Here is a 24,665-nt window from a genome sequence, read left to right as displayed (position 1 = left end):
GGTGGCCTTGCTGGTCAGGGTGGCCATCGCCTGGTGTTGGGATAGTTTTGGAACAAGGAGGAGGAGGAGGAAGGACCCAGGCTGGATCTGGGAGGGTGCAGGCATGGGTGGAAGTGTGGATGTGGCCAGCCCTGCCTTTTCCAGGTGTTGGGGTGGGTGCCCAGTTGCTTCTGGAGCACCTCCATCTCCGATCCCCTCGCTAGCAGTCGTTTCAAGGCTTGCACAGGGATGCAGGCAGCAGGAGGGAGAGCCTCGTCCTGGGAAGGATGCGGATGCAGGGATGGAGGGAGGGATGCAGGAGGGCCCGTGTGGTTTTGGGGAGCGCCATCCGAGAGGGCTGCTCTGCTTTTCCCAGGCAGAAGAGAGGCATGGGAGCATCGAGGAGCACCTCCGGCAGCTGGAGAGCCAGCTGGAAGAGAAGAACCAGGAGCTGGCCAGGGTAAGTGGTGCTCAGCCCGGATGGGGGAGTCCTCGAGGGTCCTAATCTGGCCTCAGCTCCGCCTTGCTGTGACAGCTGGGTGCCTGGACACAGCACAGAGGGCGGGCTTGCTGCTGTCTCCAAAAGAGGGTGGGAGAAGGGCCTGGTTAATCCTTTCCTGGTCAGGATGTCTCCATCTAGGGTCACCCAGGACCACATGCTGGTCCTCTGTGATTTCCCCCTCTCCTGGGCATCCATATCTTGCTGCTAGCCTGCCACATCCAGCACGCCTTCCTCCCTGCGTGGTGCCTGCAGCTCCAGGCACTGCCCAAAGCACCAAGCCAGGACCCCAAATGCAGGGCAAGCCTAAACACAGAGCCAACGTGTCGTGGGGTGCAAAGTCTTGCTGAGTTCCTCAGCTGGCAGCCGAGCTGTCCCCACGGGAGGCTGCCATGGCCACTTCTTGGGTCACCCAGATGGCATTACAGCACGTGCCTCCAGGTCTGGGTCACGCTGGGGAAGCCCCTGGCTGTTTTCTCCCAGAAGAGAGATTTGGAGAGACCTTTGCAAAGGATCTTCTGGGGTCTAGAAAGTGTCCCCAGATTGTAACTGTCCCTGGGGGGTGCACAGACCGAGCAAGTCTATGACTTTGGGTCCTGTCACTGTCCCCTTCATCCCTGCCTGGGAAACAGCAGAGACCAGCAGGGACCCAGCAGAGGCTCAGATCCGTGCTGTAAGGGGTGGATTTGTCAACAGAAGCTGGTCCTGGTGAATCAGCTGGAACAGGAACAGCAAGAAAAGGGTGGCAGGAGGACAAGGAGCTCCTCACGGCGGGAGGAGCAGACCCACTGGATCTGACGTGGCCGGTTGCTGTTTGCCATTGCAGGCCCGCCAGCGGGAGAAGATGAACGAGGAGCACAACAAGCGGCTCTCGGACACCGTGGACCGGCTGCTGAGCGAGTCTAACGAGCGGCTGCAGCTGCACCTCAAGGAGAGGATGGCAGCCTTGGAGGAGAAGGTATCAGCTAGGGGCAGGCTTCGGGAGGGAGGTGTCGGGGGGTGAGGGGCCTGCAGCGGACCCTCCACCAGCTGAAGCGCGGGTGTTTGGAAGTGCCCATGCAGGGATGGAGAAATGACCCCGTACAGGATGCCAGCCAGGTGCCAGGGCTGGTGGGAGCAGGGAAGCGTGCTCAGCATCGCGCCCTCGCCTCCTGCCAGCCCCCACCTGGCAGGACCCGCTCCCCACCGAGCCGCCTCCGACAGCGGCAGGATTTGTCCTGCTCCATTCCCTTCCTTCCCTGCGTCTGCCCCAGCACAGCCTCACCTGCAGCCGGCACCCAGCCGTCGGAGCGAAAACCCCACTGCATTTTGCAGGAGAAAATGCAGCGTTCATCCCCGAACCCTCCGTGTGGTGCCGTGAAACCCTCCCGTCCCCCAGGCCCTGCCACCAGCCCCATCTGCCTTCTCCGAGCCAGGGCAGAGCCCGTGAGCAGCCGCCAGCTCCCTCCCTGCTCCTCCCAGGGAGCCAGGCTTTACTTTGAGCCGTGTGAACGCAATTAGCTGGCAGAGCAGGTGGCCCAGAGCAGGACTAAACCTCGCAGTGGCAACAGGAGACCAGCCTGTGATAGTTCACCTCTGTCTGGGTTCCTGCAGGGACCGGGCTCCCCGCAACAAATCAGGGCGCAGAGGGAGGTGCACCCCTGGTTAATGCCTCTAGGACCGGGTCTGTGTCCCTGCTGCTCTGAACCTCCTGTCCCCAGGCAGACCTGGCAGTGCCAGCATGTGTTCAGCCGGTGTCTGAGTGGCTCAGGGTACAGAACAGGAACTCACGCTTGGGACTGGTTCCAAATTCCCATCCCAGACAGCAACAATCAGGGAGCAGAGTGGTGGCGCCTCGTGGAGGAGCGCTGCCTTCCCCAGCCTGCTGCTGACGCTGGCACACGCCACAACCAGGTCATCCTTGGGCAAAAACCCTGCAATTTGACTTCCAGACACAGAGCAAAACGTCAGGCAGTTGCAAGCTCTTCTTTCTCCCCGCCTCTTCAGTAGCACAGAGACGGGGACATTTTTGCCCTTGGTCCAGCTGCCGGAGGAGCTGATCTCATCTCAGCCACCTTCCCAACCTGCAAGCCCTGCCAGAGCTCTGATTGCTGCTTGCCCACCGTGGCCGTGCCCCAGCCCCAGTGTAGGCCTGGAGGTGGGCTGCAGCCCTGCTTTTGAGGAGCAGGGGGTTGCAGACAAGGCTGGTTCGCGGGCAGGTAGGTGAGGGACAGGCTGGGAGCCATCACCATCTGTCCTGCCCACGTCAGTCCCGCTGTCCATGCGGCAATTCCACGCTGGCTGTCCCCGCGAGGCCACGCAGCCGTCTCCTCAATGGTCTCTCTCTTTCTTTCCTGTTTTTGTTCCCTTTTCTTTTGTTTCATTTTTTTTCAAAGAACACATTGTTACAAGAGCTGGAAAATACCCAAAAGCAGATAGAGGAACACCAGCACGACAAGGTAAATGCCGCGACAGGGAGCCTGCCCTAGGGACTGCACCTCCTCATTCCTAACCCCTGACTAGTGGCAGTCACGCCACCTAAAATACCCTAGTTTTGGAGGAGCTGGGACCCCAAAGCACCCAGCAGCAGGAGGCCACAAACTAACCCATGCAGTGGCTGGATGGAAGCTGCCACCCACCTCACTGGAGACCCCCGGTTCGGTTCCTGAACAGGCATGTTCACTCCCATCTCTGTATTTCTATCACACTCATCCATCCCCCTGCCGAGTGAGGACAGCAGCGAGGCTGCAGTGACTTTGTCCTCGTTTTAGAGGAGGGTTTGCCCCAGTGCTCCCTGGTGCAGCCCGGCTACAAGGGACCGTGCTGCTGAGACAGCCACATCCCCTTCACCTTCAAGGCTTCCCTGACCTCCTTGCTCGATCAGCGGGGAGGTCTGCTCCATGCCCAGCTTGCAGAAATCCCCGTAGGTCTCCACACCTCCCCTGCTCTCAGATAAAGCACCTGAGTAGGATCTGCAAGATGAGCCCACGCAAGCCTGTGCCAGAAAGCTAGAGGGCTGCAGCTTTTTGAGGCAACGGGAGCTTTGGGGACGTGCCCCATGTCTTGTGCATGACGGGAGGGTCTGGGGGGCTGCTTTCCTCCTTGCTTGCAGCCTCTGCTCTCCCAGATGCTCCCTGCCTGCTGCAAGGGTTAGCAGGCACTGCTTGTGCTCCCCAGCCACAGCTGCTCAGCTCCGGGCAGAGGCAGAGCCCGGAGACCTGCGTGACGCCGCCTGCATGCTGCCCACCCCAGTTCAGCCCACTTCAAACCCCAGTTGCCCACGGGATCGGATCCTGCTGTGCCTGGAGGATCCCATCCCTCTGCCTCCCTCCCCACCCACAGCATCTGCCACAGGGCAGCACGGCCACATAGTGCAGGTGCAGGGTCCTGGCCTGGGGGGGGACAGGCCCAGCATCAAATCTGGCTGGCGGGTCCCACGCTGGCAGCCCTTTGCCACGGTGAATGTGCACGTGCAGCCTGGAGCAAAGCCAGAGCATCCTGGTGGGACTGGCTCTCCTTCATCTCACAAAGCAGCCTTGGTTCGAGCACATACGTGTGTGTCTGTCTGCCCTGTGATCGCTCCCCCCTCTCGCATCACCCTGGCATCACCCCAGCGTTGTCATTCACTATCGCCTGCATGAGCTGTTTCTTCACTGGTGCTTTGAAGCTGGGATGGGGGCTTTTAAAGGGAATATAAACCTGGAAATTGCTTGGTTTGCCCCAAACCTGGCTCTTTGTAGTCTTCGGTACAAAGCCAACCCCTGCCCATCTCTTCTCTTGCCCTGAACAGCGACGGCTGTCAGACGAGATCGACAAACTGCGGCTGGAGGTCGATCAGCTCAAGACCAGGAGTGGGACATTCGTGGAGGGCGTGCACACGAGGTAAGAGCCTCCTGCCAAAACCATGCCAGCCAGTGCACACCCCGCTCTCATCCCACACCCATGTCTTCAGGGCGTTTTGTTTTTTAGGGCCCCAAAATGCTGTTGGTGCTGGGCATTTCAGTCTCACTCAGTTCGTCACAGCAGGGTCGGCTCTGGCTGCACTGTCCCCGCAGCAGATCTGTCCTGGGGTGAGACACGGACTGTTGAGAACAGCCCAGCCCAACCAAACAGCCCCAGATTTACTCTCCAATGACAAAAAAAAACCACTGGGCATTGTTTCTTTTTCTGCACAAAGGGCTCGGGACTTGTGCAACCTCTCTCTCAGCTCTTTCACCCAGGGGTGGCTTTATCTAGTTCCATCCTTGCTGCCCAGCTCAAGGTGCTGCAGACCATGCAGCATTTTCTTCATTTTGGCTCATTTTCAGTCCCTGTGAAATCTAGATGTTCACCACCCACCTTTCCTCCCCCGATGTGCTGGGATGGGCTGGTGAGGAAGGAGGAAGCTGTTTGCCATGATGGCCATCAGTGCAGAGACTCCCACGTAGCACTCTGCTCTGCTATGGTGCTTTGGAGGTCAGACAGACAAAGCAGAAGACCCCCCTCCATTTTTTCCTTCCTTTCTCCCTTGGCCTTCCCACAGCCTTCCATTTAAAGTCGGCTGGGAGGTGGGGGGATCCCAGCCCAGTGCTCCAGGAGGTGAGGTGAGTCCATCGGGTCTCAGCCTCTGGCACCAGCCAGGGGAGCCAGCACAGCCGCAGGAAACCAAGAGTGGTCCCAGGAGGTAAGGAAAGGAGGGTGCTGAGGCAGCGTGCACCCCTCCGCACTGCTGTGGCCACATGGGAGCCCACGTCCTCACCTGAGCCCTCACCACCTGGGCTAGGTGCTACAAGGGATTGCTGGGAGTGACCACCAGCTGCAAAACCTCACCTCTCTGGGAGGACAGAAAAGAAGGGAAGGAGCTAGTGACTAAGCTTCAAGTCTGTTGATGGCAGAGAGGAAAGGGCCTGGAGGTCCCATGCCCACATTGGAAGGCAGAAACGGGGAGAGCGACGACAAAGTGAGGCTGAAGGACAGCTGCGTGGTGGAGGAGGGTCTGGAGCATATGTGGGACCTGTCTGTATGGGTCTGCAAGAACAAGACAGGCAATCTTTATTTTCTCTTTAATTTCTTGAAGGACAATTCAGCAGAAAGCTTGAGTTACAGAGGCCAGAATAATCCCCCAGTTGAAATGTCAGCTTTTGTCTAAGGCACCTTTATCTGTTTTTAGCTCAGGAGCAGCTTGTCAGCAGCTCCACAGCTTAAATCCTCTTGAAACTTGGGCTGTGCCTTCGTCTGCAAGCACTGAGCTGACACCAAGCTGAGCTGCTCATGTTAGTGATTTTGTCTGGGCTCGGCAGGATGCTGGGGGTGGGGAGCCCAGATCTATGCCTCCGCTGGAAACCAGACCCCACCGTGGTGGAAAATCTGCTGATTTCTCTGGACAAATGCTTTTTGTCATCCTAAATCAAGCCCTCATGCCTCCTATTGCAATGCGTATAGCGAGGAACGACCCCGTTCTCTGGGACGACACTTCACTCTGCCACACGGATGGGTCTTCGGGGTGAGGAGGTGTGACCGGGTGACATGGAGACGTGCAGTGAGCATCACAAATAACAAAAAGTGGCCTCGTGTCCAACTGGAGCTGACGCATTTCTGTGTTCCTGAGCACCGGCACAAACCTGGAGGAGGAGGAGAAAGAAGTCCCGTCTGGTTTCCGATGGGAGATCCCAACGCTCATGTCCCTGCACCTGGAAGATCTGTTTCAAATGGGATTTTATTCGTGAGGGATTTTTTCACGGAAATACTAAAGAAAATGTAAACAGAAGAAAAGCTCCGTGTCTAGCCCCCATCATGGGGATGGGGAGAACAGGCACAAGAGGACTCTGGTGCCATGTGTGTAGAGGAGTGGAAGCTGTGCTGGAGAGGGGAGGCCAGGAGGGGACTGCAGCCCCCAGACCTGCTGGTTTGGGCCAAAACTGGCTGGGTGTTCAGTGGGTACCGGGGCAAAGCGGGAGGTAGCACTTGGGTAGGGCCCTGGGCTGGGCTTCCAGCTGCCTGTGAACGCACCTCCAGGGCCCGGATAGGGGGAACAGGGCACCCTTCTCCTCCGGACCCTGCTTTTGCATCACTTCACGCAGAGCAGGGAGGCGTCACTGTGGTGGACATCCCAGCACGGCCCCGTCCTCCCCCTCTGTCCTGAGCGAGCCTGGGCCGTGAGGGGAGCCGCAGGGGAGCGTCCTTGCAGAGGCAATGTCCACAGCAGAGCTCTCTCTCCCCAGGTCCCACATGGGCAGTGCCACGGACCTGCGCTTCCCGCTGAGCGCCGTGGTCCATGCCCCCGCTGAGCCCTTTGGGACAGCCCCGGGCCTGCCTCGGGCGCAGAAAGGGCGATTCGCCGCCCGGCGAGAGGAGCCGGCCAAGGTAACCCAGCGTCCTGCCAGCACGGGGCCAGGGCCGGGCTCGGGGTCAGGGTTAGGGTCTCCACCTGCCCCACACGCTGGTCTCACATGTCCTAGATTTGGGGACGTGGGGCAGTTTCATTCACCCGGCATGGGGGTAACGTGACAAGAAGGGTTTCCCGTTGGGGTTGCATTGAAGCACGAATGCTTGAGGCCTCCAGTTTGGCTTTTGGAGATGTGGGGGTGCCAGGTGGGACCAGTGGACCTTGTTCCTCCAGGACTGGGAGCAGGCCCAGGCAGGCAGCGTCCTGGCCACGGGGCCTCACGCCTTTGACAGCGACCCTGAGATCTCCGACGTGGATGAGGATGACCGCGAGACGCTCTTCAGCTCCATGGACGTGCTCTCCCCTGGCGGGCACTCGGACGCTCAGACCTTGGCCATGATGCTCCAGGAGCAGCTGGACGCCATCAATGAGGAGATCAGGTAGCGGCCATGGCCAAAACCCAGCACTGCCTAGCTCTGAAATGGCTCTGGGGGGGTGGCACAAACCACCGGGCAGTGGGAGGAAGCTTTGATGCCCTAAAATTGATGTCTTGGTCCAGATTCAGCCAGGGAAATGGCTCGAGGACATTTAGCCACAGGGCTTGGTCCTTCCTACATGGGGATCTCTGTCCTCTGGACGCACCACTGTGGGCTTACAGAAAGGATCTTTGTTTAAAAAAGCAAAAAATATATAAAAATCCCCATAAATTCTGAAAGGAATTGGGACACCTCTCAGCCATGGTTTGTGTGGATTCTGATGGCTCTTGCTGCCATTCCTAGAGTCAGCACCGGGGCTGCGGTTCCCTAGAGCAGGTCAATCCCATGGCTGGGAGGTACCAGATGGCCAGGGACCCCCCCCAAAAGGTGGGGAGCCTGGAGCCCTGACCCCACTCCTCCACCAGGATGATCCAAGAGGAGAAGGAGTCCACTGAGCTCCGTGCGGAGGAGCTGGAGACGCGCGTGACGAGCGGCAGCATGGAGGGCCTCAACCTCACCCAGCTGTGCAAGAGGGCCTCCATCCCCACCTCGCTGACGGCCCTGTCCCTGGCCAGCTCGTCCCCGCCGCTCAGTGGCCGCTCCACCCCCAAGCTGACCTCCCGCAGCGCCGCTCAGGACCTCGACCGCATGGGGATCATGACGCTGGTGAGGAGGTGCCTGGGGCAGGTGGGAGCCTGGGGAGGGGGGTGCATGTGGCTGCCCCCCAAGTGTCCGGTACGGCTGCGTGATGTGGAACGGGATGCCCGTGTTTGCTGAGGGGTTTCTCCATTAACTGCCTCCCTTTCTGTGTCTCTCTCGCATTCTCCCTTGCAATCAGCCCAGTGACTTGAGGAAGCACCGGAGGAAACTGCTAGTGAGTGGCTCCCACCCTGCTGGGTTTTGTCCAAGCCCCTTTTCCAGCCTGCTCCTGGCTTTGTCCACACCAGGTCAGGGTGCACTAGGCGTGGGATGGAGCTGGGGACCCCAGGGATTCAGCAGGAGGATCAGGGGGATCCCATAAGGTGCTTGGAGACATGCTGGCTGGCAGCCTGGGGCTCTGGCAGGACGTGGGGAGGGTCCTCAAACATTGAGTGTCCCTTCTGGGGACAGGGCTTATTTGGGACATTCCCATCTGTCCTCCTCAGAGCCCTCTGCTGAAACAGCAGCTTCAGTCCCCACACCCTGACCTGGACCATGGGGCTACCTCCTCTCTCCTCCCCAGTTCCCTCATTCCCAGGATCTTGGCCCTACGGCTGTATCCTTCCCATCTGCCTGGGCACCTTGAGCCACCACCAGGGCTCTGCTTCAGGCGAATCCTGGAGTGTGGCCTCGGGGCCCCGGTGGCTCTTTTGGCCATGCCTCCATGGAGCAAGAGGGGTAGGTTCTGGGGCAGGCAGCAGGACAAGGGTGGAGCTGGAGCCACCCAACCTCATGGCTCCTGTGCCTGTTCAGTCACCCGCAGCTCGGGATGAAAGCCGAGAGGATAAAACCACCATCAAATGCGAGACTTCCCCCCCGTCCTCACCCAGGACGTTGCGGCTGGAGAAGCTGGGTCACCCCGCGCTGAGTCAGGAGGACGGGAAGAGGTAAGTGGAGCACCCGTTGGCTCTCAAACCACTTGTTTGAGGATTTGTAGGGGGGAAGTGTGGGGCTGTGGGATGGGCTGGGGTTTGCTGTGGCTTGTGCGCTGCTCAGGAGTAACCTCAGGCTTTGCTGTTCCTCTCCCCCCTCCATCCCCAGCTCCCTGGAAGAGCAGGCCAGCAACCTCAGCAGCAACAGCAGCCAGGACTCCTTGCACAAGGGCTCCAAGAGGAAGGGGATCAAATCTTCCATCGGGCGCTTGTTTGGGAAAAAAGAGAAGGGCCGCTTGATTCAGCTGAGCAGAGAAGGGGCCACAGGGCAGGGTCTGTGAGCAGCTCCGCTCCCAGGCGGGCCGGGCGGGCATTTTCTTGGGCTGGGCTCTCTGCATGCCTCCTGGCACTGTCTGGCTTTGGGGTGCTGTTGGGATTGTAACCCCAGAGGAGCAGGGACACCCCTGCTGGGCACCCCTGGGAACGTTGGAGCCACTGGCTTTGGGCTGCCTGCAGGTTCAGGGCAGTCAGATCCTGGTGCTTTCAGCCCCATGGACCTTTCAGGCCTGAGCATGGCCCAAATCTCTTTCCCTCCCCGTGGCACCTGATTTTGCACAGCCCTTTGGTGGGAGCTGCTTTTCCACGCCTAAACCCTTTACTGCGTCAATGCCGAGCATCTTGAAACAGGAGGGCTGGCAGCTGGGGATCCCTGTGGGCTCCCTGAGGATGCGGGGGGCTATGAGGGTGGGTTGAAACTCTGTGCTGCGATGGTGCATCCCCGACACCCTAGTGCAGTGCCCTGGGGGTTGTCAGACTGACCCTGGAGACATCACGCTGACGCTGGGGACATCACGCTGACCCACAGGTGTTTTGCCCAACAGTGCTGCTGACCGACACAGAGGTGGGCATCCAGGACCCTCTGGGACTCGGCAAGCTGGGTGCTCAGGCTGAGAAGGATCGTCGCCTGCGGAAAAAGTGAGTGAACCTCCTTCTGTGCCCCAGCAAGAAAATGTCCCGCCTGGTGGCTGCTAAGCCATGACACAGGGCTGGGAATCGCTGAAAAGCCTTCTTGCCTTCACACTCTCATGAACCCTATTAGCTCCTTTATTGCTTTGCTGCCAGCTGATTCTTGCTGCCTGCACTCTCTTCCCTTTTGAGAGCTGTTTCCCAATAAACCACTCTTTTGCTTCTGTTCCCTCCAGGCATGAACTTCTGGAAGAGGCCCGGAGGAAAGGATTGCCTTTTGCCCACTGGGATGGCCCCACCGTTGTCTCCTGGCTGGAGGTGAGGCAGAGCACACCCGCGCATTGTCCCCACAAGCCGATGGCTTTGCAGTTGCTGCTGGTCTGCAGTGTGCTCCCCTGGCAGGGGTACAGCACCCCACAGTCCCGCCGTGCTTGGTCCATGCACAGCATGGCCATTGCAAAACAGCTCATGCTCAGCAGCTTCTTCACCTGGCAAAGCCTCGAGCCCCTCAACATGCCCAGTAGAATAGGTGTTCGGTGCCAGTGGCAGTAGGGACCACTTCCCGAGGCACAGAGATGTTTTCTGTCCTCCCTGGTTGAGTAGGGAGGTGGCAAAGGAGCGGTTGTGGAGCCATTTGTGGGTCCAAGTGAGTGGAGCTGGGGGAGCAGAGCAGATCCCCAGATCTGTCGTGGTCTGCAGGCTTGCACTTTGGGGTGTCCTCAAGCTCTGAGTTGAAAGGCTCCGTGGGTGTTCTTTCGCTGTGCTGTCTCCATGAGATATAGGGATGCTGCTCTGCCTGCAAGCCATCTGTGCAAGGTCCAAACAAAAAAGGAGCCCCCCGTGGATATCCAGCTTTGATACTGCGTATAAACTGGGCGTCCTAGACCCCTGCCAGAGGAAATGAGGGTCTGTGCCCTGGGCAGTCACCAGCTTTGCCCTGTTTCGGCAGCTCTGGGTGGGAATGCCTGCCTGGTACGTCGCTGCTTGCCGAGCCAACGTGAAGAGTGGAGCCATCATGTCAGCCTTGTCCGACACTGAGATCCAGAGGGAGATCGGCATCAGCAACGCGCTGCATCGCCTGAAGCTGCGCCTGGCCATCCAGGAGATGGTTTCGCTCACAAGCCCCTCGGCACCACCCACCTCACGGACAGTAAGTGCCTCATCCCATGGCTGGTTTTCCCCTTTCCCTGGCTCCTTGGAACCACTGTGGCTCGTTGTTCCCCAGGGAGCCCCAGTATTGCAGGCAAGTGCAGCAAGAAGGGGTTCTCTAGCATTCAGTGCAGGCTGTGGATGGGGTGACATCCCCTCACGGACCAGTAAACCCACCAGACACGTGTCCTCAGGCACAAAGATAGTTTACTGCCATCAAGTGTGAAGCACTTTCCTGCCTTGAGGGCCCAGCAGACGCCCTCACCCTCACCCACAGGGGTTGTCAGCAAGAGGCTGACTGCAGAGCAGCCAGCAAAGAGCAAAGTTCAGGGACTGTATGCTCTGGAGGGGATAAAATCCCACCCAGTTTGATCTGCAGGGCCAGCATGGTTATGCACAGTCATTTTTTCAGTCATTTCAATACAAAACTTTTCCCAAGACCATCTGAAAATTCCTGGGGCAAGTCAGAGTAGCTGCAGATCCCAGCCTTGCTCTGGGTAGAACAAGGAGCGGATGGCAGGATCATGTCTTGTGCTGGTCCCTAAAGCCCCCGAGGGGTTAATGATGCTCCAGTCAGTCAAGACATGTCTGTAGAAATACGGACAGCAGAAAGCAAGGCCCCAGGCATGCCCTCAGATGGCCCTGTCTGGCGTCACAGCTGTCAGAGACAAGCCTGCAGGCTCCGTGAACATAAAACCAAAGTATAAAGGCAGCCAGAGGGCCAGTGGTCCTTGCTGGGCTCTCCGTGGCTGCATGGACAGCCCAGGGTGCACAGGGGCAGTGGGGTGCCACCAGCCCAGGAGAATACAGGGATGCTGCAACGTGCCTCCCAGTGCCATCCCAGGTGTGAGGGTGGTCTGGTCCTCCTTCATCTTGAGCCAGGCTCATTTCCATCGTGAGCTGAGGCGATGGTGGGTCACCCTGACCGCTCTGCCCTTTTTCTCCTCCAGTCCTCTGGAAACGTCTGGGTCACCCACGAGGAGATGGAGAACATGGCGACGTCCACCAAGACGGTGAGGCTGGGCGCCCCGCTGCCGCCGCGGCGTATCGGTTACCACGCTGAGCTCTGGGCGTGCATTAACGCGCCAAACCCCAGGAGGGAAGGGGATCTTTGCTGTGTCTCATGTGTCAGCTCGTGGCCAGCACATTGCACCTGTCTAGAAACCATCTTTCAGCCTTTAATATCCCAACAATTTCTAAAGCTGGCTTAAAAACCGTCAGATGCATTTTCCTTTGTCAAGCCCCCGTGGGTTGTTCTGGGTTTCTGGCATAGCTCGTCTGTCGGTTGTGAATTAGACAGAAAGGAAAGACAAAAACGAGGGTGATCTCAGACAGACGCATGAGTCTGAGTCCCACACTGGTCAGCCTGTACCCAGAGAAGTCACCGTCTAACCTCCATCGACTTTAGTGCACCCAAATATTGTCCCCTTTGTCTGTCCCTACCACTGGCTGATAGCTTGGGGTCCCTCAGGGGGATGTGGCCATGCTCCCAAAACCTCTGGGCCCTTTGGAGAGAGGTATCCATGCTCCCCTATCTGCAACTTAATGACCCCATATTCACGTCTCGGAGCAGGGGCAGCATTTTGGCTCTGTTGTGTGAATGAGACATTTTATTGAAGCTCATGCCTGCTGCCTGGGAAACACAGAGCTTGTAACTTGCAGGTGCCTTTTGGGGACAGCGAGCTCAGGGTTACAGCAGGGGTTACAGCCCTTTCCCTCGCAGGTTTTGCAAGTTTGAGAGAAACTAGTTCAAGGTGACAAGGAAAAACAGCTGCAAAATGGGCAGATTGGGTTAGGCAGCTCCTCTGGGAGGTTGTGATCCATGAGCTGAAGCTTAGATTTCTCTGCATCTGTCTTTGGATGACCCAAGAGGTACCCATGTTACCCAGGACAGACGTATGAGCCCCGGGTCTGTGCCAACTCCAGCCCAAGACCTGTAAATAAAGCCCCATCCTACATCCTCCTTGCTTGCTTGAGAGATGGGGTGAAGTTTGGGCCCCGTGGGGCCGGGTTGTCCCCAGCACCCTGCTGGCAAGGCTGAGCCCCCCAGGCCCATCTGGGTCACGCTGTGCCGAGGGTCCCCTGCACTGTCACAGCACAGCGCCGCCGGGTACTGACTTTACCTGTCCTTTCTGTTGACATGCTGCGTGTGTCATGCTTAGGACACAGAGGAAGGCAGCTGGGCACAGGTGAGGTCCCCATTGCACTTTTTTTCGGTGGGGTGGGCATGGGAGGGAGAGATGGACACCACGGGACACCCAGGGAATGAGCTTGGGGCATCAGTATTCAGCAAGTCCTGCTTGGAGCTGAGCCTGCACCCGGTGATTACTCCTCTGAGCCATCTCTTGAGCATAGGATGGTCCTCCTGGGACCTCCCACCAAGCAGTGCCCTTCTCTGCTTCAAGCTGTGACTTTTTTCCTGGGCCATCCTCTGTAAGACACAGTTCTGGTGTTAAAAATCCCCACCTAAGACTGACCAGCCACCCTGGGTGGGGGGCAGGTTTCAAGCTGCACAGATGTTTAGGTTTCACCTTTATTGGCCCTGAGTTCAGGATACAGAACATTTTCATGGACTGAAAAGGTGGGAGGAAAAAGTCCTGCTTGGTTCCATCTCTTCTGGTTTCAATGATTCTCAGTTGTCTTACTTTTCTTCTGGTGGATTTTATTTCCTTTTTGGACCCAGAATCAGCTTGCAGTGAAAGTGACTGGATGTTTTGCTGCCCAAAAGAGACCTTTTATCATTTTGAAATCACAAAATAGAAAGTTTGGTGATTTCTAAAAATCGGTTGGGAAAGCAATAAAATATATTTCCTACCTAGTTGTTTCAGCTTTCATGAATGTGCTTTTTCCAGAAGAAGTCGGTCAGAAAGTCCCTTGTGCTTGCCTCGTGGCTGCTGCCCTGTCTCTTTGGGGCACATCAGCAGGACAAGGACCATGGCCAACAGGACTGTTCCCCCCAGCTCCTTCAGTCCAAACTAGGGTTCATCTCCTCTAGCCCATGTTTAGTCCTCAGGACAGTGACCCCCAGGCTGCAGCACTGACCTGTCACCGGTCTTCTGGGATTATCTGCAGCTCTACCAAGCCCTGGTTTCTCCCTAGTTTGTCCATTCGCTTTCACAGACACTGGCCTATGGGGACATGAACCATGAGTGGATTGGGAATGAGTGGCTGCCCAGCCTGGGCCTCCCGCAGTATCGCAGCTACTTCATGGAGTGTCTCGTCGATGCACGGATGCTGGACCACCTCACCAAGAAAGATCTCAGAGTGCACCTGAAGATGGTGGACAGCTTCCACCGGTGAGTGCCCTCCTTTGGGAGGTCCTTGGGGTGCAGCGCCTGCATGTGGAGCAGAGGATGGGGGAATTGGAGGGATTTTCCCCTGTCTTGGGCAGGTTCAGTACTGAAGGATGGCACCTGGGACAGCTGGTGTGGGCAAAATAGCTCCTTCAGCAAAACTGGAGAGGAGCAAGCCTTCTTCTGGCTGTGGAACAAACCACAGACGGAAAAAAAAGGGCTCATCCCATCTGATCCCCACCCTGTGTCCGTGGAGGCTGCCAGAACCCTTCAGGCTGGAGCAGCTCCCATGGGCAGGTTGTCCCTTCCCTCCCCAGGCCCCAGGTATCATTGCTTGTATTGAGGTACTCTCAGACAGGTAGAACAGGGTAAAACGGATGGAATGAGGAATTACGATGAAAGGGAGGGATGTTCCCCAGGTTCTGGCTAAGATTTTCCCTTTGAGCTGTGTCTGTGATGACCCAGTGCTGCACTGAAGCATCCTTTGGGCACATGGAAAACAAGTGGGGAGGGGGGTCCCTCTGCAGGGTCCCTCCAAGGTGCCTGCCCCAGTGATGCTGAGCCCTCCTGAAGGTTGAGTGGTGTCTCGTGTCCTTGCAGCACCAGCCTGCAGTACGGCATCATGTGCCTGAAGAGGCTCAACTATGACCGCAAAGAGCTCGAGAGGAGGCGAGAAGAGACCCAGCATGAAATCAAAGGTCAGCAGCCACGTACACCACCCAGCTCTGGGAAGGTTGATGGGAAACCTCCAGAGATGCCCAGAAATGGTCCCTCTCCTGTATTCTTATCACAGCACTTGCCAAGGGAAAATCGGTATTTCTGAGCAACACCCATGCCCGTAGGGCTGTTCTCTGTGGGGAACTTCCTTGCAGTATTCCCCAACAGATTGCTCCAAGTACCTTTGAGCAGCTCACCCTGGTCAGGCATGAGGAAAAAGGAAGGTTGTCAAGACAGGAAAGATCTAGCCCGAGCTTCGGATCAACTTCTGCCCCTTTCAGATGCTCAGGACACTCCCCAGCTTGCTCAACCTCCCCTTCTCCTTTGGCTGTCCTGAGATTTCCCGTGCATCTGGCTGCTGCTTAGATTACAACTCATTATTGATAATGCCCCTAATTAAACCAGCAACCCTGGGTTCTTAGGATTAATTTTCACAGTTGCTTTCTGCTTGTTATTTCAACGTTCAGTTTGATAAATCGAAGCGAGCTGTTGCTGGCACTTGGGTACGTGGTGTTGCTGCTGGCCCAGGAAGAATCATCCCGGGATCAGCCTGGGGCTGTGAGGCGGGGTTCCAGGACATTGTCAGGTCCCCACACAACCACGAGCACGGTCTGAGCTGCCCTGAGACATGTCCTTGCTCTTTTGCAGACGTGCTGGTGTGGACCAACGACCAGGTCATCCACTGGATCCAGTCCATCGGGCTTCGCGAGTACGCGAACAACCTCGTTGAGAGCGGGGTGCACGGGGCGCTCCTGGCCCTCGACGAAAACTTCGACCACAACAGCCTGGCGCTCGTCTTGCAAATCCCCACACAGAACACGCAGGTAGGGGCAGCATCCCTGGGGTGTTTTGGAGGTGGGTGGTGGGCACGGGACATGGCTGTGGTGTGACTCCAGCAGTGCCACCAACCCTGCTGTGCTCCGAGCAGAGCACTCAGGTGGTGCACAGGCTTCTTCTCTGTCATTCCTAGGGTTTCTTGGGTTGGGGAGTTGTTCTGGGAACTGCTCCCATCGATGGGGAGTGTTCATTTGATGTTATTTTCAGGCTCGACAAGTGCTGGAGAGGGAGTTCAACAATCTGCTTGCATTGGGCACAGATCGAAGGCTGGATGATGTGAGTACCAAACCGCCCAGGCCTGAATCATGCTGGGTGCCTGTTCTTGTTCAAGAAACAGGATTGACAGGACCTCTGCTCTCTCCTGCCTTGTCCTGGGGAGTCAAGCAGTGCATCATAGACTCTAGAGCAATTGCAGGAGCAGTGGAATAATTTAGAACTAAATTATTTAAAACTTAAAACTGGTTGTGGAGGCAGATGAGGTAGGGTCTTGTGCATCTTTTCTAGTGCTCGGTGGGCTGAATTTGAAGAGGACCCAACTGGCTTTCCTTGCCAGCTGCTTTAATATTGCCTTATAGAGGCACAGATATCCTGTGCATGACACATCTGTGGCTGGTAAAGCTGGTGGGTTGGAAATGCCCCATGATGCAGACAGAAAGCTGTTCGCATTGAGTCACTGAAGGTGGGAATTCATCTAGATCTGTCCTACATCCAGCTTCCTTGCATGAAGTATGATAGCAGACCTGGTCAGGACTCTCTTTAGAGCATGAAAACAAGCAGGCACTTCCAGATGCCATCATCTGTACAAGATTAGATGCTTCTCTTTGGGTCCTTGCTGGGGCTCCCGTGTTGATGTATCCAGGGCATCTTTGCAGGCAGGGTGAAGAGAAGAGAGAGGCAAGCTGGCTCCTATGTCCTTAGCCCAATTTGATCACACACTTCTGCACAGTTTGGGATGGCCTTGGCATACTGGCACGCACTCAGTTAGGTGAAAGCAGTGCCAGGATCTCACGAGGGCTGAAGGTCCAGGCTGCTGGGCTCAAACTCGCTCTTCCTTCCTAGGGTGATGACAAAACCTTCCGGCGAACCCCGTCCTGGCGAAAGCGCTTCCGCCCACGAGATGTTCACAGCATCAACATGCTCAGTGGCTCGGCCGAGACGTTGCCCGCCGGCTTCCGTGTCACCAGCCTGGTGCCCCTGCCACCCCCATCCGCCCCTGCCAAGAAAATGCCCCCAGAAGGTCGGTCACCCCCTTCCCCTCGGGTCCTCTTCCACCACAGGGAACCTCACAGCACGTGTGGGGATGGCGTGCCGTTGGGAGAGGAGAGGGAGAGAGGTCTGCTGGTTGCCTGCGATGCTGAATTCAGCCAGCAGAGCTGTTGTCTGCTGTAAATGGTACTCCTGGAGGGTTATTTCAGACCCTTCTCTGCCGTATGGTTTCTTTGTTTTGAACTGCAAGAACTAGGGTGAGGGCTGGATGGGGGCCGTGGTGGCTATGGCATGAAATGGGGATGTTTCACCCACCATGGTTGTGGCACCTGGCTCAGAGCCTGTTGGGGGGCTCTGGAGGGAAGCAGCAGCCTGACCTGAGCCAGTCTTGTCCATCCTGCCTTTTGGAAGCCATCCCCAAAGGGACTGAAATAACCAGGCCAACTCAGTCCAAGCGCTGCTGAGCAGCGACGGGCTGGCAGGGACTTGCTTTGACACCCTTGCTGCCCCTGCTGCCGGCTGTCATGTGGGTTTTAACTGAGCACATGTCCCAGGCTCTGCCCCAGCACCATACAACTCCCTTCTACAAGTTGTCTCGGTCCCTTCAGAAGCTGTAGGGAGGCACAAGCTCTGGCTAAGTCACCCCGGTTTGTCCCCTGGACCAGGTACCCCTGTGCCACTGTCCCAAACCGCCTGAGATGCAGAGGCAGCTTCAGCAGGCTCAGCAATGAACGTGTGAATGAGAATTATACATTGTGCTTCACATTCCAGCTCCAAGTCCAAGGCTCAGTTCTCCTCCTGTTTCCAGATTTGCTCAAATTTCACAGCTTTCTACTGGTGGTTTAGGTCTTTTCTGTATTTTCCATGCCATCCCTAAAAGATGCAATTCTCAGCTGGCCAAAGACAATAAAACCTGGGGCGAAATCCCAACGACTGACGGCCCCCAGATACAGACAGCAGGGTGCTCGCTGCCCAAGAGTAAGGAAGGATGGCAAGTGGTAACTTTCCAAATACCCTAGAGCCTTGGGTGAAGGCCAAACATACCTCTTCCTTTGACTCATGTAGCTTTAGTGCACAGATGCTGCCTAATAAACGTGTTGCTGGGAAGCCAAGGGCTAATTGGGGCAGTCACTAATTTCATGCTGCGCTCTTTGATTTGCTTCCAGTTGGTGCCTCTGGGTCGCCACGGCTGGAGACCTCCACGGTCCGGACGTACTCCTGCTGAGGGTCAGCGTGACGGGAACCAGCCCGGCCCTGGGTACGTGCGAGGAGGACTGAGGCCTCTGACCTGGGTGGGGGCCAAGAGGGGAGCAGGAGGACCCGGTGTCCCTCACTGGTGTCACCCGGGCAGGGTGTCTGCTGTCACCAAGGTCTGCCTCGCTGTGGGGGTGTATGGAGACCTCAGCGGTGGGGGAACAGCCTGCTGCTACCTGATGCTCACAGGACCCTGAGATGATGCAGAAGAGATGCTCAGCATCCTCAGCACATACCAGTTGTCCAGTCCCTGGGGTCCCCAGGATGCCACCCTAGATGGGGGGTCCCAGTGGGGTGAGGGAAGGAGAGTCTCCAGGGACCCTGCTGTGCCCCAGGGCACAGAGCTCCATGCCAGAAGCTTGCACCACTGACTGGCTGGGTTTGTCTGCTTGTGGGTCCCCAGACAGAGGTGCACCACTGTCCTCATGGCGCCTTTCCCACTTTGTTTCTCAGCACATCCCCACTATCCGTTCAGCCACGTGCTGGCTGCCTTTCAGGACAAGGCCAGAGCCCAGCCTGTGCCTGTTCCTCGGCCCAGACCAACAGATGCCGCAGTGCTCCTGCCACGGCCTGAAAAGGATGCTCTCCCTTCTGCTTGTGCACCCCGCTGCTTCCCCCGGCTCCCCGTGCCTCCCACCCGTGGCTTTTCTGCCCACCCCACGCTGCACCAGCCAGGCTAGAGGTGCACTCGCCGGGTGCCAGCTCCGTCGCTGGTGGAAGTGTGGTGCAACCCATCAGAGATGCGGAGACGCCCCGAAAGCGGGCTGCGACATTTGGAAACGTTTCTCCTGCCTGGTTCACATTGCCAATATGCCACAGGCTGCTGCACCGGCACACCAGAGCTCCTCCAGGCATCAAGGACACCGCTGCCCACAGGACTCGAAGCCAGGGAGGATTCAGGCTCGTCTTCGTGCGAAAATCCTGACACTGGGGTGAATGGGCAAGGAGCTGCCCCCGGGACAGGACACGGGGGCTGAGGCCAGTGCCAGGGTGGGTGCTGCGCAGGATGGGGCAGGGACCGGCTGCCGTGGGGGTGAGGAGCAGGCAGTCGGGGCATTTCGGGGTGCTCACACGGCAGCTCTGCCAAGGGCTGCGTGGGGAAGGGCTGGACCGCCCCATCCGGCTCGCTGCCAGCCAGGACGGTGCCAGGACCGTCCTTGGGGACCGGGGAGACGCGACGGGGGCACCCAGCACCCCAGGACGTGCCCATCCCTTCCCTTCTAGGTGCAGAGGAGATGCTCTCCCCTCCTGCCCCCAGGCTACGGGCAGGGATCAATCCAGGAGGCTCTCAGCTCTTCCCATTTCTCCCCCGTAGGGTAGGATCTCTTCGTCTCCTCATGCCACGTTTGCCTTGTGTGGCCCCTATTTCTGATGTGATATTTATTGATGGCTGGAATGACCTATACTTATCATGTGCTGTCTGGAAGTGCAATATCTGAGAGGCTATACAGTCACGATGTCTTTTCGGTGTATTATTTGCCTAATACAGTATTAAATATTTTTTTAATTTGAAGAGTCGGTGAGCCCTTTATATCGATGCCCTCTTTCTTTCGTCATATTATTGGTACTGCATGGACTCCAAACCCTGAAGTGGGTCAGGAAAGGATGTATGTGTGTTCCAATAAACAGGATTTTAAAGCAGTGCTGGCTTGAGCCTTCTTTCTAGAGCCCAAATTAAAAATATAATTAATCTTTGGAGCCCAGAGTTAGCATCGCCTGCTCCCCTGAGTGCTTTTGAGGTACAGGACTGAGTCCCAGATGTAAACCAGCAGACTCACTGGTCTCTACAGGGCTGATTTGAAGTGTGGGACCCATCACTGAGGTCCAAACGGTGCCCTAGGATTTTCTCATATGGAGAACCCCCTAACCTGGGGGGTTTGGAGAGTTTTGCACAACATGAAACAGCAGTAAAGGAGGCCCTGAGCAGTTCAAACAAGAATGCCTTTATTAAAAAAAAAAAAAAAAAAAGAATCCAAATAAGTTAGCAAAAATAATAATTAAAAAAAAAAACAACAAACAAATGGCAAATCCACACAGCGTTCAGTAGAAAAGCCGGCGAGGGCAGCCCGCGAGGTGCCAGCCGGAGAGAGACGTTGGTCAAAGAGCATCTTGGAAAAAAAATGAGCAAGCGACCCCAGCACACGCAGTGGCCCCCGAGGAGCGAATGCCCCCGGCCGGGGGGACAAAGCCGTGCCCGACGCTGGTGATGGGGACCGGGGGCTGCTGCCAGCAGGGAGCTGCGGCGCTGCCGCAACCCCACCTCTCCCCCTTTTCTTTTTCCAGCTGGCGGGAGCTTTTGGCGAAGAGCTGGGAAAGGAATCGAGTGGTTTCAGCGGTGTAGTCCACGGCGCCGGAGGGATAAATACAATTTCCAGTGGCTGGATCCTTCCAGCATCTCATTCCCGCCCCGTTACCAGCTCGGAGAGCCGCCGGGGTTTGTGCCGGCTCAGTTTTGAACCCGCTCCTCCTGGAACGTCACGGCCACATCCTCTACGGCGATGCTCTCCACGATGGAGGAGAGCGAGTGGAGATTGCGGTCCTCCGCCGCGTCGTCAGGCAGGAGGTGATCTGTGAAAAGCAGGGGTGACGTCTGCTGGGGATGGCAGCGGGACAGGGACGGCTCCTGCTTCGTGTGCAGGGGACCCCGTGCCTCCCCACGTGGCCGCAGTGATTCAGGGACCTGCACCCAGCTCCCACCCTGAGGGCTGAGACCTCCTGGAGATGGCAACGGAGAGTGAAACTTTTGGAAATTTTTTGGTTTTATTCCCAGTTGGAAAATGAGATTTAAGTTTTCATCTTCTGGGGAAAAAAATAAATAAATAATATGATAAAAGAAAAAGAAAAAGAAAACGCGGATTTGGAAGGGGTTAACTGCAAAACTGAAAATAAACCAGCAGCTGCACTGGGACATGGGGAGGGCGAGGTAGTGCAGGGCGGCGATGGGCAGCCAAGCCACGGGACGGCAACAGAAAAAAATCCCTCATGGGTTCTGGGGCGCCGAACTGCTGCCGTCCAGTTCCTCGGCTCACAGGGAGCCAACGTCCCTGGGGAATCAGGCAATGGGAGAAGCCTGAGTGTGCTCAGCACTGCGCCAAGGCGGCGCTGGAGGATTTATGAGCCTCGGCGGGGCTCATCCCTCCCGGACAGCAGAAGTCTGCGGGGTGGGGAAAAGACAAGGCTCCTTTTGTCCTCCACCCCGAGCATCCTCCAGGGGAAGCTTTGGCTCGGTGACGTCCCAGGGCTGTGGTGTCCCCCCCAGCAAGGCTGCGGGATGCAGGGACGAGGCAGGGAGGACCTTACCCGCAGGGTTGGTGCCGAACTCCAGCTGGGTGCTCCACTCGGGGCTGCAGGACGAGCTGCCGGACCCGCATTCGCTGGCCGCCTGCAAGGAGCCGAGATGCCGGCCGTGGGTCTCACCTCCAGCCCAGCCAAACCCCACCGGCTGCCCCCCGAAACACCCCGGGGTGCCCCCATCACAGCAGCACAATGCCCATGTAGGATGATGGGCACGGCCCTCCTCACCCTGCCTGCAAAGCAGCCAGTGACATTCGGGGTCCCCGGGGACCCGTCAGTGCCAGATGCACCATTAACCACTGTAAGGGCTGAAAAAAAAAAAAAAAAGGGGCTCTGGACCAGTGGCCATCCTCTCAGTACAGGTTAAAAAAGTGTCTCTTTACCCAATAACTGAGAAAGGTGCTGGAAGCAGATGAACATCCTTGGGCAAAACAGCTTTTTGCTGAAAATCATCTAATCAAGTTAAATAAAAAATGTCACATGGGCTGGGCACCCTCAGGCTGTCCCAAGGGGCTTTCTGGAGACGATCTTTTTTTGCAGTTTGATTTGTGGACTTGGGGCTGAAAAGATTTCACAGAAAATAACTGACAGCCTGAAAAATGAGAGCGTTACTCAGCAAAGCTCAGAATTAATCTTGCGTGTGTGTGTGTGTGTGTGTGTGTCTTCATCTTTCGGTCTAGAAGCAGATGCTGGCCTGGGTTAAACTTGAAATGGGGTTTGTGGGAGCAACCCGCAGGACCCATCTGCTGTTTGTAGCAGCTCAGAAATTGAATTTGGCTCTGGGAGGTGGTCATGCTCGGGCTGTGGGTGGGGGACACAGCAGGGGGCTTCACCTTGCCAGGGCCAGCCCATGGGCACCCAGCACCACGGAGCTGAACCTCCAAACCTCGCTGGTGAACCCCCAAACCTTGGGTCCCAGCTTGGTCTTGGCTGCCGACACAGCTAGTTTGTTAACAGTTCGATTCATTTCCCACTAAAAAATGGAAATTCTTAAGGATATGACTTTTCTTTTTGCCCAGAATCCTGCATTTTGTGCTCGATATGTTCCTCCCTGCCCCTGCCTGGGAGAGCAGCCCGCAGGGAGCAGCGCCGATGCAGGCACGGGTCCTGCTTTGGGCACTTCCATCAGTAGGGGCGCGGGGGCAGCCGACAAATCCAGCTGAATTAAACCCAAGTGGGCACGGTGGCTTTGTGCTGGGAAGTCCCAAGGATGTTTTGGCACAGAGCCTCGGGCTGCCCTTAGCTCTTTGTGCAGCTCTTGGGGTACCACGCGGGGCTGCCCCGGCACCCCTTAGTCTGGAAGCAGGTGGGTCTGCAAAGCCCACTTCTCTGTGCCTCCTGCAAAGTCCCTCTCTGTCTGTATCTATGTCCACCTATATCCAGCTGTAGATTTAGATAGCTATGTAACTGTAATACCTGTGTAATCTAGATATCTATATAATGTACATAATCTATATCTACATGCATCAGCTGTAGCTGCCTCATCTATGGCTCTGCCTATCACTTCTAACCACGCCACCTCTCTCTGTACCAGCCATACCTACACCGACGTCTGTAGCTTGGCACTTCCATGCACAAAGCCTCAGCAGCAGGGAAGTATGTGTGTGTGTGGGGGGGGGTCATACTTTTATTTTATTTTATTTTATTTTATTTTATTTTATTTTATTTTATTTTTATTCTTATTTTTTTTAATTTAATTTAATTTTATTTTACTTTATTTTATTTATTTAATTTTATTTTATTTTATTTTATTTTATTTTATTTTATTAATGTTACTTTATTTTAATTTAATTTAATTTTACTTTATTTTGTTTAATTTTATGTTACTTTATTTTACATTTCTTTGTTATTTATGCCTTTAGGCTCCCTCCCAAGCACCCACACCACGCTCAGTGCAATGCCCAGCTCCAGCCCACGCTGCGCCCGTTCCTACAGCCACAACCCCCCCCCCAACAAAGGGAGCTCTCAGCCCCTTCGCCCAGCAACCTGAGCCACCCTGCGCTCACTAACCCGCAGCAGCAGCACCTGCCTCGCACAGGGTCCTGATCCTGCCCTCCCAGCACCCCACAGCCCCCCCTCTGTCACCGAGCACCCCCCCACCACCAGCCCCATCCCGGGGGGGGGGTCGCGGCACTCACGGCGGACTGGGGGCCGGCGGGGCGGTAGCGCAGGTCCCTCTGCTCCCGCTCCTGCTGGTTGAGGGTGCTGAGCAGGCTCTGCAGGCGCTCGATGTACTGGATGGCGCTGCGCAGGATCTCCACCTTGGGCAGCCGCTGGTTGGGGTTGAGCAGGGTGCTGCGCTTCAGCGCCTCGAAGGCTTCGTTCACCTTCTTCAGGCGGCGCTTCTCCCGCAGCGTGGCCGCCCGCCGCCGGTCGATGGAGACCGTCTTGCGCTTGCAGATCTTGCAAGCCCAGGGCAGGCATTGCCCGGGGCAGTGCTCGGCCAGGGCCGAGTCCTTCTCCTCCAAAGCCACCCTGCTTTCGGGGCACAGGGCCACCTCGGGCCGCTCGGGGAAAGCCGCCGGCTCATAGCCCTGCAGGCGGGAGCCCAAGAAGTTTTCCCCGTCGTAAAACCTCTGGTCCGGGAAAAAGTAAGGGTTGGTCTCGAAGAGCTCCATGGGGGGACGTGCGTGCGGCTCGGGGACGGCTGCTCCGTCTCCCCACGCCAACTGCTTGGTGCCATTTAAACCCCGGCGCTGGCATTAAATCACGGAGATAAATATAGCGAACCTAAAAAGGAAACCTGAGCCCACCCTAAGCTGCTTCCTCGCATCAAAACTTGTCCGTCTGCGGTCGTGCGCTCGCCCTCCCCGCGGGGATTGCGCTTCCCCGGGGGGGAGCTGGCACGGCAGGAGGGCGGCTCGGCAAACGGGGGCTTTGTTTGCGCCCGCGGGTGGCACCGGGGCCGGTGGGTGGCTGCCAGCTCCGTCCCGCATTCCGGTGTCATCTGGTCCCTTCAGTTACGGGGTGGTCGGGGTGGGGGCAGCCACGTGGCCGGCACCCACACCCCTTCGTGGCACCCCGGGTCTGCGCCATCCCCGCGGGCAGAGCCCAGCTCCGCTCAGCTTCTCCCCGTCGCTG

General features: G+C 56.9%; 2 protein-coding genes across 2 annotated transcripts in view; one reads left to right on the top strand and one right to left on the bottom strand.

The window, feature by feature from the left end:
* The window catches only part of PPFIA4 (PTPRF interacting protein alpha 4), a 32,429-nt gene extending 12,640 nt beyond the window's left edge, over positions 1–19,789 (top strand). The window contains exons 9-29 of the mRNA XM_035561409.2: positions 360–439; positions 1,305–1,436; positions 2,854–2,916; positions 4,248–4,339; positions 6,658–6,799; positions 7,056–7,261; positions 7,723–7,963; positions 8,136–8,171; positions 8,750–8,883; positions 9,038–9,201; positions 9,750–9,843; positions 10,071–10,152; positions 10,784–10,984; positions 11,934–11,996; positions 13,146–13,172; positions 14,104–14,279; positions 14,877–14,974; positions 15,642–15,817; positions 16,038–16,106; positions 16,890–17,067; positions 18,744–19,789. Coding sequence (XP_035417302.1) covers positions 360–439; positions 1,305–1,436; positions 2,854–2,916; positions 4,248–4,339; positions 6,658–6,799; positions 7,056–7,261; positions 7,723–7,963; positions 8,136–8,171; positions 8,750–8,883; positions 9,038–9,201; positions 9,750–9,843; positions 10,071–10,152; positions 10,784–10,984; positions 11,934–11,996; positions 13,146–13,172; positions 14,104–14,279; positions 14,877–14,974; positions 15,642–15,817; positions 16,038–16,106; positions 16,890–17,067; positions 18,744–18,970 — 2,681 coding nt within the window. The 3' untranslated portion in view covers positions 18,971–19,789. The remainder of the gene's footprint in view (positions 1–359; positions 440–1,304; positions 1,437–2,853; positions 2,917–4,247; positions 4,340–6,657; positions 6,800–7,055; positions 7,262–7,722; positions 7,964–8,135; positions 8,172–8,749; positions 8,884–9,037; positions 9,202–9,749; positions 9,844–10,070; positions 10,153–10,783; positions 10,985–11,933; positions 11,997–13,145; positions 13,173–14,103; positions 14,280–14,876; positions 14,975–15,641; positions 15,818–16,037; positions 16,107–16,889; positions 17,068–18,743) is intronic.
* A 947-nt stretch (positions 19,790–20,736) lies between these two features.
* MYOG (myogenin) lies at positions 20,737–24,202 on the bottom strand. The gene is made up of 3 exons (XM_035561575.1): positions 23,723–24,202; positions 21,591–21,672; positions 20,737–20,858 (listed from the first exon to the last, which is right to left on the bottom strand). The coding sequence occupies exons 1-3, from the start codon at positions 24,200–24,202 to the stop codon at positions 20,737–20,739; spliced, it is 684 nt and encodes a 227-aa protein (XP_035417468.1).
* Between the last annotated feature and the right edge of the window lie 463 nt (positions 24,203–24,665).

Source organism: Cygnus atratus, chromosome 24 (genome assembly GCF_013377495.2).
Source record: "Cygnus atratus isolate AKBS03 ecotype Queensland, Australia chromosome 24, CAtr_DNAZoo_HiC_assembly, whole genome shotgun sequence".
Taxonomy (NCBI): Eukaryota; Metazoa; Chordata; class Aves; order Anseriformes; family Anatidae; genus Cygnus; species Cygnus atratus.
This window is presented reverse-complemented; position numbering and strand designations above follow the sequence as displayed.